At 42.9% G+C, this 12,859-nt stretch overlaps 1 protein-coding gene across 1 annotated transcript in view; it reads left to right on the top strand.

Annotated features, from left to right (window-relative positions):
• Positions 1-12,859, top strand: part of ME1 (malic enzyme 1) — a 400,967-nt gene that overhangs the window by 193,933 nt on the left and 194,175 nt on the right. Inside the window, exon 6 of the mRNA XM_073675637.1 lies at positions 4,011-4,114. Within this exon, the coding sequence (XP_073531738.1) occupies positions 4,011-4,114 (104 nt within the window). The remainder of the gene's footprint in view (positions 1-4,010; positions 4,115-12,859) is intronic.

Below are 12,859 nucleotides of genomic sequence, written 5' to 3'. Positions count from 1 at the left end.
CCAAACCTACCGGACGTAGGAGAAGATCCAGAGGGACTGGAAGAAGTTGAACTCCCCGCGTTCCACCGTCATGGGACTATCCAGTATTCCCATCGGGTAAGGAGTAAGCAAGCCGCTACGTTTAACCCCTTGCCTCACTACAACTGGGAGGAAACGCAAGACAGTGACCCTGCCGTCCGACTGGTGAAGGAGATGCTGACTCGGCCAGAGGCTCGCCTTGACCCAGACGCTCCGGAGGAAGCCAAGCAACTGTGGGCTGAGAAGAGTCGACTGTTCCTTTACAAGGGGAAGTTGTGCCGCAGAATGGTTAACTCCCGGACGCATGAACTAATCTGGCAAGTAGTGGTGCCACGGAGAGACGCAGCCATGGTGATGGAGGCATACCACGACGGGGCTGGACACTTCGGATGGAAGAAGCTGGAGTTCCTGCTGCGCGGGCGGTTCCACTGGGTAGGCATGAGGGGAACCATCGAGAGGTGGTGCAGAGACTGTGGCCCGTGCAACCTAAGAAGGAAGGACCGTGCCAGCCAGAAGACTCCCCTGCAGTCCATCGTCACCCGGCAGCCGTTGGAACTGGTAGCCTTGGATCATGTAAAACTGACCCCAAGCAGAAGTGGCTACGTTTACGCACTAACCATCGTGGATCACTACTCCCGGTTCTTGGTTGTCGTCCCCGTCAAGGACTTAACAGCTCGAACAGCAGCTAGAGCCTTCCAGCAGCACTTCTGCCGTCCACACGGGTACCCGGACCAAGTGCTGACGGACCAGGGACCTGCCTTTGAAGCGGAGGTCTTCCAGGAATTCTGCAATCTGTATGGCTGCCGGAAGATAAGGACGACACCCTATCATCCGCAAACTAATGGACTTTGTGAGAAAATGAACCAGGTGGTAATGGATCTTCTGAAAACGTTGCCCCTGGAAGAACGCAGTCTGTGGCCTGAGAAGCTGCCCGATCTGGTGGACCTATACAACCACATCCCGGTAGGTTCCACCAACTGTACCCCGGCTTACCTGATGAGGGCAAGACCTGGTAAGCTACCTGTTGACCTGGAGATGGGAGTCCTGACACCCGAGGACACTTCACCAGAAGCAGACTGGGACACAGAGAGGCAGCAGCAGTACCGGAAAGTACAGGAGAGCGTGGAGCGAAGTCTCTGTCAAGCTAGGGAAAGACAAGAGAAAACTTACAACCAGTATGCTCCCGCTGTTCCCCTGGTACCCGGAGAGCAGGTCTTGAAGAGGAAAAGGCGGCTCCACAAGTTGGACGACCAGTGGGAGAAGGACCCGTACATCGTACTGCCCTCAAGCCACGACAACCCAAAGGTCTGTACCATCAGTAAAGACGGAGGGGAAACCACAACCATTGTATCCCGGGATCACCTGAAGAAGTGTCCCGAACAGCTACGGAACCCTGAAGAGGAACAAGAAGACCCTCGACCCGTAGAGGAAAGGGAAGACATGGTTAGTACTGTGCTCGGAGACTTCCCTCGGTCTTGGACTCAAGTCAATGGCGCAGTTGTGGTACCCGTACTCACCTTCCTCCAACCAGCATCCCAAGCACCTACGGAGCAACAGGTAGAGCTGGAAGAACAGCCGGTCCAGGAGGCAGAAGACTCCACACAAGCAGAACAGGAGGATCAACCCTCTGCTTATAGTGAGCCTGCCGTACCCCTAGTGAGCCAAAGAGCCGGTAGACAGCTGCCCAGTTTACCCTTGACAGCTCCTACACCCTGTAGTTCAGGGCTAGACAGTCAGCTCCTTAGGTCCACTAGGGCCACTAGAGGCCAGTTACCCGCACGTTGGAGGATTTGAAATGTATAAATTGTTTTATTTGTGGTTACCTGTTTTTCTTGTTGCTTGTGTACAATTATGTGTTTCTAGTTATTTATAGGAGTCCTTGGTGGATTTACCGGGAATCCTTTGTACATGGTTGGAGCGTAACCTAGGAATGGACTAAAGACTGTTAAGGACTCGGGGCAGGACAGACCCCTACCTGGTTACGTCTCCCTGTTTTGGTGAAATGGACACCTTGCTTTTCTTCAAAAACTGCACCCGGTTGCGGACACGCCGTGACCATCTTTATGTGTTTTTCTTATTGTATTATTATTGTTTATACCTTGTTATGTTTTTCTAAAAATATGTTTAGTCCCGGAGTACTAAATTTCACTAGGGGGGAATGTGGCACCCCAGGGGTCTGGTTTCCACAGTAACAGCAATGTTATGTCTGAGAGCAGGTGGGAGGTCTCTTGGTCAGGAATCCTATGCATGCCACACCTCCTGCCCAGTCCTGGGAGGGGAAGGACTTCCCCTATATAAACCTAGGGCTGAGGCATGGTTAGTGAGTAGAGAAGAAGTAGAGAAGAAGTAGAGAAGAGAAGCAGCATAGGAAGAAACAACAGGAGCTCTGTGGGAGCAGTGCTACAAGGAGTCAGGGGCTGGCAGCTGCAGAGCTCGCCCTGACTGAGAAGTTATCACCGGACCCGGAGTCCGAGGCTGTGGGGACTAACTCCTATCCAGCAGCAGAAACCGACCGGCAGGGGATTGCAGGTCCTCTGGCCCAGAAACCCGAAGGCACGGTCACACGCGTGGGACCAGCACCGCCGTCGTGGAGCGGAAGCTACTAGAAGGCCCCGAGTCACCGGCCATATGGGTGAGCACCACACGGTAAACTCAGGGACGTGGGCTACTTATACCCGCCTCTAGCAAGGTAGCCAGAAGAGTATCGTTAGTTTGGGAGGCCTACAACTCCGCCTGGCCAGGGGAGATCCCATCTGCTCAAGGACTGACCAGGCCCCAATCGCTAGCCAGTACTCCGGGAGGGTCTATCTTTGTCACCAGTAAAGACCCTGAACTACACGCATCGTCTCTGAGTGGTTCCTGCTACCCCCATCATCCACGTCGGCTGCCCTGAGGCCATACCCCTCCCGTTGGGGGTTATACCATCCCCGCTGCACCATCCTTCCACCGGCCTCAGCGGTCTGCCCTGCAGCGGCAGCTCCAAAGCTGCATTCAACGGGTGGCGTAGTCATCCAACATCTACTGCTAATAGACTCGCCACTTAGTTTGACTCCCTGGGCACGGACCGAATCACCGCCACTAGACTACAACCCTCAACAGATCCGGCTCCGGGTAAGCTCCCGCGTGCGCAACGCTGCGCGACACAGGCCCAGGGGCGCGTCAGTAGCACTACGCCAGCACTGTGTCACCTGGGGGTGATCGATGGGGGTCCTTCAGAGGCTAGGACTTACCCCCATCACTAAGTGATGGCACATCCTACACATCTGTTTCTTTATAGCATAAGGGAAAGTATACAATAATTTTTAATATGAGGGAGTGGACTTTATAAACCCAATGTCATGGAACATTACCGCAGGACATGTCACATTGTCCATCATTATTCCGCTCTATTTACCCTCACTTGCATACAATCCGTAATGTTTTTCAGTAAATAAGGCATCAATTATGCTTTTGGCAATCCTGTCTATGAGAGCATCCCTAGCATCCCTACCAAGCATGACATTATGGCTGGGATGACTATGCAAATAAAACATACACCACAAAGATTTATCGGTTCTTTTAATGATAGAAAATTACAGGATGTAACTTCGTCCTATTCCGCAGTTTAATAAATGTCATGATTTCACATTAGGAAAACATTAATGTCCGTGGGATTAGTAAAAGGTCAAACTTTTCTGTATGTAACTTTTGAAGATCTTTACCTTACGTGTAATTCAGTATAATGTCTTAAAAAGGCAACTCCATCCTAATGAATATGATTATATGATTGCCTAATATCTACAGCATGTTCTTTTATCCATATACCTCAAATTCTGTTTAAACCCCTTATGTTATCATTTTTAAAGTCTCTTGAAAATGGATCCTTTAGATTCAGGGAGTGGAAGAAGAGAAGCTAGTAATATTTGCCTTCATTATCATGTATTTTGTCAACTATTTGTTTAGTTTGCAGTGGAGCTGTTTTTTAATAATGTTAATAACTTTTTGTTTTGCAGGAATTACTACAGGACCCTCTTTATATTGGACTAAGACACAAACGAGTGAGAGGGAAGGTTTATGATGACCTCGTGGAGGAATTCATGAAAGCCGTGACGGAAAGGTAGGCAGTGCAGGCATATTGCAATAAAGTTAAAGGGCCGGTTCATCTAAGCTTTTATGCTAGAATTAAGTTTCTAAAAGTTGCAAAATTTTGGTGCAACTTCAGGCTTCACTAAAATTTTGAAACTTTGTGTTTTCACGCCATTTATACCCTGCTCCAACAAAGTGGCCAGAACTGAGGACATGGCAATATCCGCTTTTCAAATTCATGATGAACAAATCAGGTACTGATGACGACAAATATTACATCAGTACTCAACTGGAGTAAGATTTGTGGCGAGGCGCACACGGAGGTGTATGCTGCTTGTCAGATGTCCTGGATTCATTAAGAGTTCTATGCCTACTAATGAATCATGAGCGTCTGACTCCAGCACACCTCCTCATCATGACCAGTGTCATACATTTTTGAATTTATATCCTTTTTCGGTGAGTTGCTAATGTACAGTACCAGCAGGGTTGGACTGGCCCACGAGAGAACCGGAGAATCCGCAGTGGGCCCTGGCTTCTCCTTCAGGAGAATTCATAGTGCAAAACTTGCAGCTGCTATGGGGCTCTTGAGTGGGGGAGAAAGGTGGGCCCTTAGAATCAAATCCTCTGGTGGGCCCAATGTTCTTCAGTCTGACACTGAGTACCAGTCAAAAATTTAGACACACCTTTTCATGCAATGATTTTCCATGTTTTTGTTGGAATGTTGACTTTGTAGATTTAGACTGAAGGCAGCAAAACATCAAAGGAGCATATATAAAATATATAGAAAAATTCTACTGAAAAATTCTACTCTTATGTTATAATTCATGTCTATGTTCTGCTGCTGTGATACTGTATTTTCCCTCGGGATCAATAAAGTGTATTGTATTGTATCGTATATATGGAAACAAGGAGTGAAGAAACGTGTCAAAACAACCAGAATATGTGTTATGCCTTAGATTCCTCCCCTTTAACTGTGGTAACAGTTTTACACCACCTTGCTGTCGATTTTCTGTACAGAATAAATAAAAATTTGCCTAAAATACAAATACAGTGGGTACGGAAAGTATTCAGACCCCTTTAAATTTTTCACTCTTTGTTTCATTGCAGGCATTTGGTAAATTCTAAAAAGTTATTTTTTTTTTCTCATTAAAGTACACTCTGCACTCCATCTTGACTGAAAAAAAACAGAAATGTAGAAATTTTTGCAAATTTATTAAAAAAGAAAAACTGAAATATCACATGGTCATAAGTATTCAGACCCTTTGCTCAGACACTCATATTTAAGTCACATGCTGTACATTTCCTTGTGATCCTCCTTGAGATGGTTCTACTCCTTCATTGGAGTCCAGCTGTGTTTAATTAAACTGATAGGACTTGATTTGGAAAGGCACACACCTGTCTATATAAGACCTCACAGTGCATGTCAGAATAATGAGAATCATGAGCTCAAAGGAACTGCCCAAGGAGCTCAGAGACAGAATTGTGGCAAGGGATAGATCTGGCCAAAGTTACAAAAGAATTTCTGCATTACTCAAGGTTCCTAAGAGCACAGTGGCCTCCATAATCTTTAAATGGAAGAAGTTTGCGACCACCAGAAATCTTCCTAGACCTGGCCGTCCAGCCAAACTGAGCAATAGTTGGAGAAGAGCCTTGGTGACAGAGGTAAAGAAGAACTCCAAGATCACTGTGGCTAAGCTCCAGAGATGCAGTAGGGAGATGGGAGAAAGTTCCACAAAGTCAACTATCACTGCAGCCCTCCACCAGTTGGGCCTTTATGGCAGAGTGGCCCGTTGGAAGCCTCTCCTCAGTGCAAGACATATGAAAGCCCGCATAGAGTTTGCTCAAAAACACATGAAGGACTCCCAGACTATGAGAAATAAGATTCTCTGGTCTGATGAGATGAAGATAGAACTTTTTGGTGATAATTCTAAGCGGTATGTGTGGAGAAAACCAGGCACTGCTCATCACCTGCCCAATACAATCCCAACAGTGAAACATGGTGGTGGCAGCATCACGCTATGGGGGTGTTTTTCAGCTGCAGGGACAGGACGACTGGTTGCAATTGAAAGAAACATGAATGCGGCCAAGTACAGAGATATCCCGGATGAAAACCTCTTCCAGAGTGCTCTGGACCTCAGACTTGGCCGAAGGTTCACCTTCCAACAAGACAATGACCCTAAGCACACAGCTAAAATAACAAAGGAGTGGCTTCAGAACAACTCTGTGACCATTCTTGACTGGCGCAGCCAGAGCCCTGACCTAAACCCAATTGAGCATTTCTGGAGAGACCTGAAAATGTCTGTCCACCAACATTCACAATCCAACCTGACGGAACTGGAGAGGATCTGCAAGGAAGAATGGCAGAGGATCCCCAAATCCAGGTGTGAAAAACTTGTTGCATCATTCCCAAGAAGACTCATGGCTGTACTAGCTCAAAAGGGTGCTTCTACTCAATACTGCGCAAAGGGTCTGAATACTTATGACCATGTGATATTTCAGTTTTTCTTTTTTAATAAATTTGCAAATATGTATACATTTTGGGTTTTTTTCAGTCAAGATGGGGTGCAGAGTGTACTTTAATGAGAAAAAAAATTAACTTTTTAGAATTTACCAAATGGCCGCAATGAAACAAAGAGTGAAAAATATAAAGGGGTCTGAATACTTTCCATATCCACTGTATATTAATCTACATTTATAAGCAATGTTTCTGCATTACTTCCATTTAAATATACATTATACTTGTACTGTGATGAAAAGCGTATAAAGGAAAGGCAGAAAATACAGAAAGGAGAAATATGCCTAGCATATAACTGTTTTTTTGCTGAAAGCTAATCCGTGTATTCTACCTGACCAGCTGTCTGCCGTGTATTATAAAATAGCGGCACAAGCAAATATAAAATGTTACTTTCTTTACAGAGGGCTCCTTTGTTTGACTTCATATCTCTAAATAGGAAAGAATGTGCAGCCGTATGGTTAGTTTAGTTTTCTAATGTCTTTTCTATAAACTAACTTTGGACTCTTCGTTACATTGAAGGAGAAACATTCTTTCATTCAGAATATGAGAAGTAACTTTGTCGGACAGGAGAAGTCTGGGACTGCGCTCAGGCTCTGTTTACAGCAAAAGGAAATGTTGCCAGGATCTCAATTCATGTTGATGTGGCAAGAGAAGTGCCATATTTCAGAGGAACAGTTTCCTATTCAATCCACATTGTACACTGTATGAGTACAGGAGATACAAATTATATTAGTGCAGATAGCTTTTCAATTAACTTTCAGATTCTGAGTTGTTTCTTTTTTTTTAATAGGAGCTGAAGGGTCTCTCCGCTATATATTGTTTCAAACAGACTACCTTGTGAGAAGATCCTTTTGTTTCAATAGTTCCTGAAAACTTCTTTACATTTTTATGCAGCAGCCAGGACTTCACTACATTGCACATATTGCCATATACTGTAGTGCTGGGTAAATAGGTGTACTGTAAGAAATATACCATATGAAACTTGATTTACAAAGAAACTATATTTATAGATTCAGATGTAGGTACCGCACTATACTGTGGAGTTAAGGAGTTAAAGGGCTTGCTCAGAACATGTATATTAATGATCTATTCTTAGGATCCGTGTATGCCTCTCCTGTAGGGCCTGGTTGTACACAGTGTACGGACCCAACCGGCACAGCTCCATATAGTGTTTAGTGGCCATTCAGAGTACTGCAGCTCAGCTCACATTCGCTTTAATGGGATATGAGCTCCAAAGAGACAAACTACATAGTACTGCAAGAGACATTAGGTATGGAGGAACGGCAATTCAGGCAGCTAAATAGGAAAGGATTCTTTACAGTTGGAGCAGTCAGACTGTGGAATTCCCTACCGCAAGAGATAGTAATGACAAATACTATAACAGCTTTTAAAAAAAGGTCTGGATACTTTTCTCACAACAAATGGCATTGTGGGTTATAAATAATCACAATAGAGAAAATATATCTAGTGGAAAAAGGTTGAACTTGATGGACCTATGTCTTTATTCAAGTTATATAACTATGTAAAATGCTAAATTTGGACTAAATGCATCATGTCTGGGGAGCCATTCTAATTTATCCAGGGCTGTCGGGTGGTTAGGAGTAGGTCACTACTAACTAATTGGAGGGCATATATGTTTCATATACCATCATTCTATACATTTCTCCTTAACAGACCAGAATGATAAGTGTTGGGTTATCCAGCTAACTGTTATTTGGATTTTGTCTGAGAGAGTTCATGTAATTAACTATGCATAATGCAAACCAAGTAGTTTGCCACTAAAAGTTATATTGAGAAAGATTTTGTACAACCTTTTTCTATGGTTGTACTAAATTGCACATTTTGGACTAGAACCTCCAAACAACCTGATAAGACCGCCATATATATGAAGATGTGTTCCTGTCTCCTGGTGACCCCAGAAACAGAGGTAATAGGAAGGTTATAAATGGTGGATCCTTAATAGGAAAAGATGTGCAATATATTAATAGTAGTTTCAGCAAGGGCTGCTTGATAACTACCTTTCAATATGGAGGTACAGAAGTGCTGCCATTGAGAAAAGTCAACCTCAAGATCAGGGATGTCAAACTCAAACACACAGAGGGCCAAAATGAAAAACTTGGACAAAGTCTCTGGCCAACCAAAGTCCTCCATACAGAATAATGGGCCCCACATAGTCCTCCATACTGTATAATGGGCCCCACATAGTCCTACATACAGAATAATGGGCCCCACATAGTCCTCCATACAGAATAATGGGCCCCACATAGTCCTCCATACAGAATAATGGGCCCCACATAGTCCTCCATACATAATAATGGCCCCACATAGTCCTCCATACAGAATAATGGACCCCACATAGTCCTCCATACAGAATAATGGCCCCACATAGTCCTCCATACAGTATAATGGGCCCCACATGGTGCTCCATACAGAATAATGGATCCCCACATAGTCCTCCATACAGAATAATGGCCCCACATAGTCCTCCATACAGAATAATGGGCCCCACATAGTCCTCCATACATAATAATGGCCCCACATAGTCTTCCATACAGAATAACGGACCCACATAGTCCTCTATACATAATAATGGCCCCACATAGTCTTCCATACAGAATAACGGACCTCACATAGTCCTCCATACAGAATAATGGCCCCACATAGTCCTCCATACAGTATAATGGGCCCCACATGGTGCTCCATACAGAAAACGGACCTCAATAGTCCTCTACACGGAATAATGGGCCCCACATAGTCCACGATACAGAATAATGGGCCCCACATAGTCCTCCATACAGAATAATGGCCCCACATAGTCCTCCATACTGTATAATGGGCCCCACATGGTCCTCCATACAGAATAACGGACCTCAATAGTCCTCCATACAAAATAATGGCCCCACATAGGGCTGTTGCTTCTGGTGTCGCAGGCCAAATAAAACCACCCTGCTGGCCAGATTTGGCCCACAGGCCAGAGTTTGATATGTATATTCTAGTTCTTGATCAAATTCTCATTGGACCACGAATTGAAGTTTAATATCCTGGAAGAAGCTTTGAAACTTGAAAATAGGTAGGATATGGCCCCCCTTTGCTTAAAAGGAGATTTGCGGCATATCAATTCAAAATAAGTATATTTAAGTGCTTTCATATCTTGGTGTACAATTAAACCTAGAAAATTGAAAATGTGAATAGTTCTACATAAACGGGGAGAGGCGAGTTACCATATTTTTGGTAAAATTTGATTATTTTGTATACGGTTAGAAAATATAATACAACTGCTGATCCACCAGCTCAAAGAGCTTAGGGAAAGACCTGGCTTAAAGTAGTGGATTCTAAAAATGAGATATGTAAATTGCCTACTCAGAGAGGAAGAGGACTTGAACTCTAAAGCTATCTATTTGAAGTAGCAATCCTAAAAGTCAATATTGACCCTTTAATGAGCCTTGTCATATGACTTCAAACCAGAATCTCAATTTACAGACACGTGTTTCGGGTTTTTACCCCTCCTAAGTGCAAAGCATGAGATCTGATTTGGCTGCATGAGAGGCCTCCTTCAGTGGTGTCTAAGGGGTAACATCTCTCCATTTGGAGAGTGATATGCCTGACATGCCATTGTAAGGAGACTTATAGGCCATGCAATGCTTCTCTGGGAATGGAAATCAGAGAAGATGGGTGTCCTTGTAGATTTCATTCAAGTAATATGCTTCTCTAAAGTAGGATGGAATGATGTGTAAAGGGGGAGAGTAATTTCAAATCTATTGGGAGGGGTAAATTGTACCACAATCATTTTTTTATATAAACCCACTGCTCAAGGAAAGCATGTCCTATTGAAGCACCTCTAGGAATTGGGCAATTTGAGGAACCTTTTAATATGTTGTCGAACACTTATTTTGTAAGATAGAGGGAAGACTGGTTTATTTCCCATGGGAACAATAGATGGCACATGTTAAAATTTGACATAGACATAGAAGGCATGATCAGCTCACCTATTCATGAGTACACAGGATCCCAAATCCAAGGAAAGGCAGTCCACAAAAGAAGGTAGTAGATTCAGCACTTCAGGTAAAATGCAAAATTTTATTCCAATAGTGTTCCATCAATAAAAACATAGCAAAGCCACATCATCAGATGGAGAAACATATCATGCGAGGAAAAAAGTCCCAAGAAGATTATTATTCAAAGTCCTGGTTGACTAGTTATGAAGTGATACTTCTTATTCAGAACCTGAATCTGTGGTGTTTTTGGGGTGATGAGTTGTGTTGATTTGGCACTAGACATAGCGTTTACCTTGGTGGCCAAAAAGTTCAATTTTGGTCTCATCTGACCACAACACCTTCCTCCATATATTTGGGGAGTCTCCCACTGTCTTTTGGCAATCTCAAAATGAGCCTTACAATTATTCTGTGTAAGTAAAGGCTTCTTTACTGTCCACTCTTCCATAAAGGCCACCTCTATGGAGTGTATGGCTTATTGTGGTCATATGGATAGATACTACAGTCTTTGCTTGGGAACTCTGCAGCTCATTCAGGGTTACCTTTTGGTCTCTGTGCTGCGTCTCTGATGAATGCCCTCCTTGCCCGGGCTGAGAGTTTTGGTGGGCAACCCTTTCATGGCAGATATGTTGTGGTACCATGTTCTTCCCATTTGATGATAATGGATTTGATGGTGCTCCGGGGAATCATCAGAAACTGGGATATTTCTTTATAACCCAACCCTGACTTGTGCTTCTCAACAACATTGTCCCTGACTTGTTTGGAGATCTACTTGGCCTTCATGGTGTTGTTTGGTTAGTGGTGCCTATTGCTTAATGGTGTTGCAGCCTCTGGCCTTTCAGAAAAGGTGTGAATATACTGACAGACCATGTGACAGATTGCACACAGGTGGACTTCCTGTCACTAAGCATGTGACTTATGGAGGTAATTGCTTGCACCAGATATTTTTAGGGGCTTCATAGCAAAAGGGGTGAATACATATGCACATGCCAATTTTTAGTTATTTGATCCCACAAATTTAATTTATGCCTATATTTTTCTCACTTTACTTCACTATTTAGTGCTGATGCATCACATACAAATTGGATTACAAAAATATTTAAACACAGGTTGTATTGTAACAAAATAGGTAAAAAGCCAAGAGGGGTGAATACATTCGCAAGGCACTGGTGGTGGTTTTGTCCAATTTTTTTCTTTGAATAGTTAAGAGCTACCAATTTAATAAAATACCAATCAATTACAACTCGTACAAGGATGTGGAATTTATCTATGTTTTATTTCATCTTGATTCTGCCCTTTACTACTTGGACTACATAGTTATAATACATGTCATATGTGCAGAGAAACAGTTTTAGGTGTACGAAGTGAGATCATATGTGGAAACAAAGTATCAAAATAACTTGATAATGCAGTATATAAAGTGAGAAGTATTACAATTATTGTATTTCCAAGGCCCTTGGTGTTAAATTGTGACTATAACATAAACACATCTCTAGTAGCATGCCAACTCCAGCTCACATTATCAAATGTTCTTACTCTTTTTCACGAAAACTTGCCAGATATTTATTTTAGATTTGAAAAACAAAAATTACTATACATATCCTTATCATAACAGGGTGAGTGAGAACAAAGCCAACATTTAGATTTTGGATTGTGCTCAGTGTTTACAGTACTGTTACTTTCTAACTTTCTAATGGGGGAAACATTAACCAATACAACTTTTTTGCTTAGATTTTTTCCTATCGTTAAGAAATAATGTAATTGACTAATTATTGGAAGTATCAGAGTCCCATAAAAAAGAAAATAAGGGCTATATTATATTCGCTTAGGAGATGTGTAACTGACATATATATTACTAATTTTATCTGTTATGAAGTTTCACAACTTATGAAAATGTGAAAAATACACTAACTATTTTTAGTTCTTTATTTCCAAATTAACATCAGTAGTAGAGATGACTGAATCAGGAAAAATTCAAATTTGCCTGTTCATGTGGATTCTCCTAGGAAATTTGATGCACAGATCATTTATTCTTTTCAAATTTAATGCCCCTTAATATGCTCTGTGGTCTCTACAGAGCCCAGAGTATAATGAATGTTATATGCAAAAATTGAAAAAAAATCGAATATTCCGCTCACCTCTCTGGCCCTTCCACATCTCACGTATTTATTGTCCAGTCCTCGCTGAATCTCTTTATCACCGCCACCTGCACAGAAATCCCCAGACCTCTCACGCAAGGCCAGGACTTACGGCTCTGTTGAAGCCTGGA

The sequence above is a fragment of the Phyllobates terribilis genome, unplaced genomic scaffold (assembly GCF_046119375.1).
Source record: "Phyllobates terribilis strain yellow unplaced genomic scaffold, ASM4611937v1 Scaffold_3__8_contigs__length_932513732, whole genome shotgun sequence".
Classification (NCBI taxonomy): domain Eukaryota; kingdom Metazoa; phylum Chordata; class Amphibia; order Anura; family Dendrobatidae; genus Phyllobates; species Phyllobates terribilis.
This window is presented reverse-complemented; position numbering and strand designations above follow the sequence as displayed.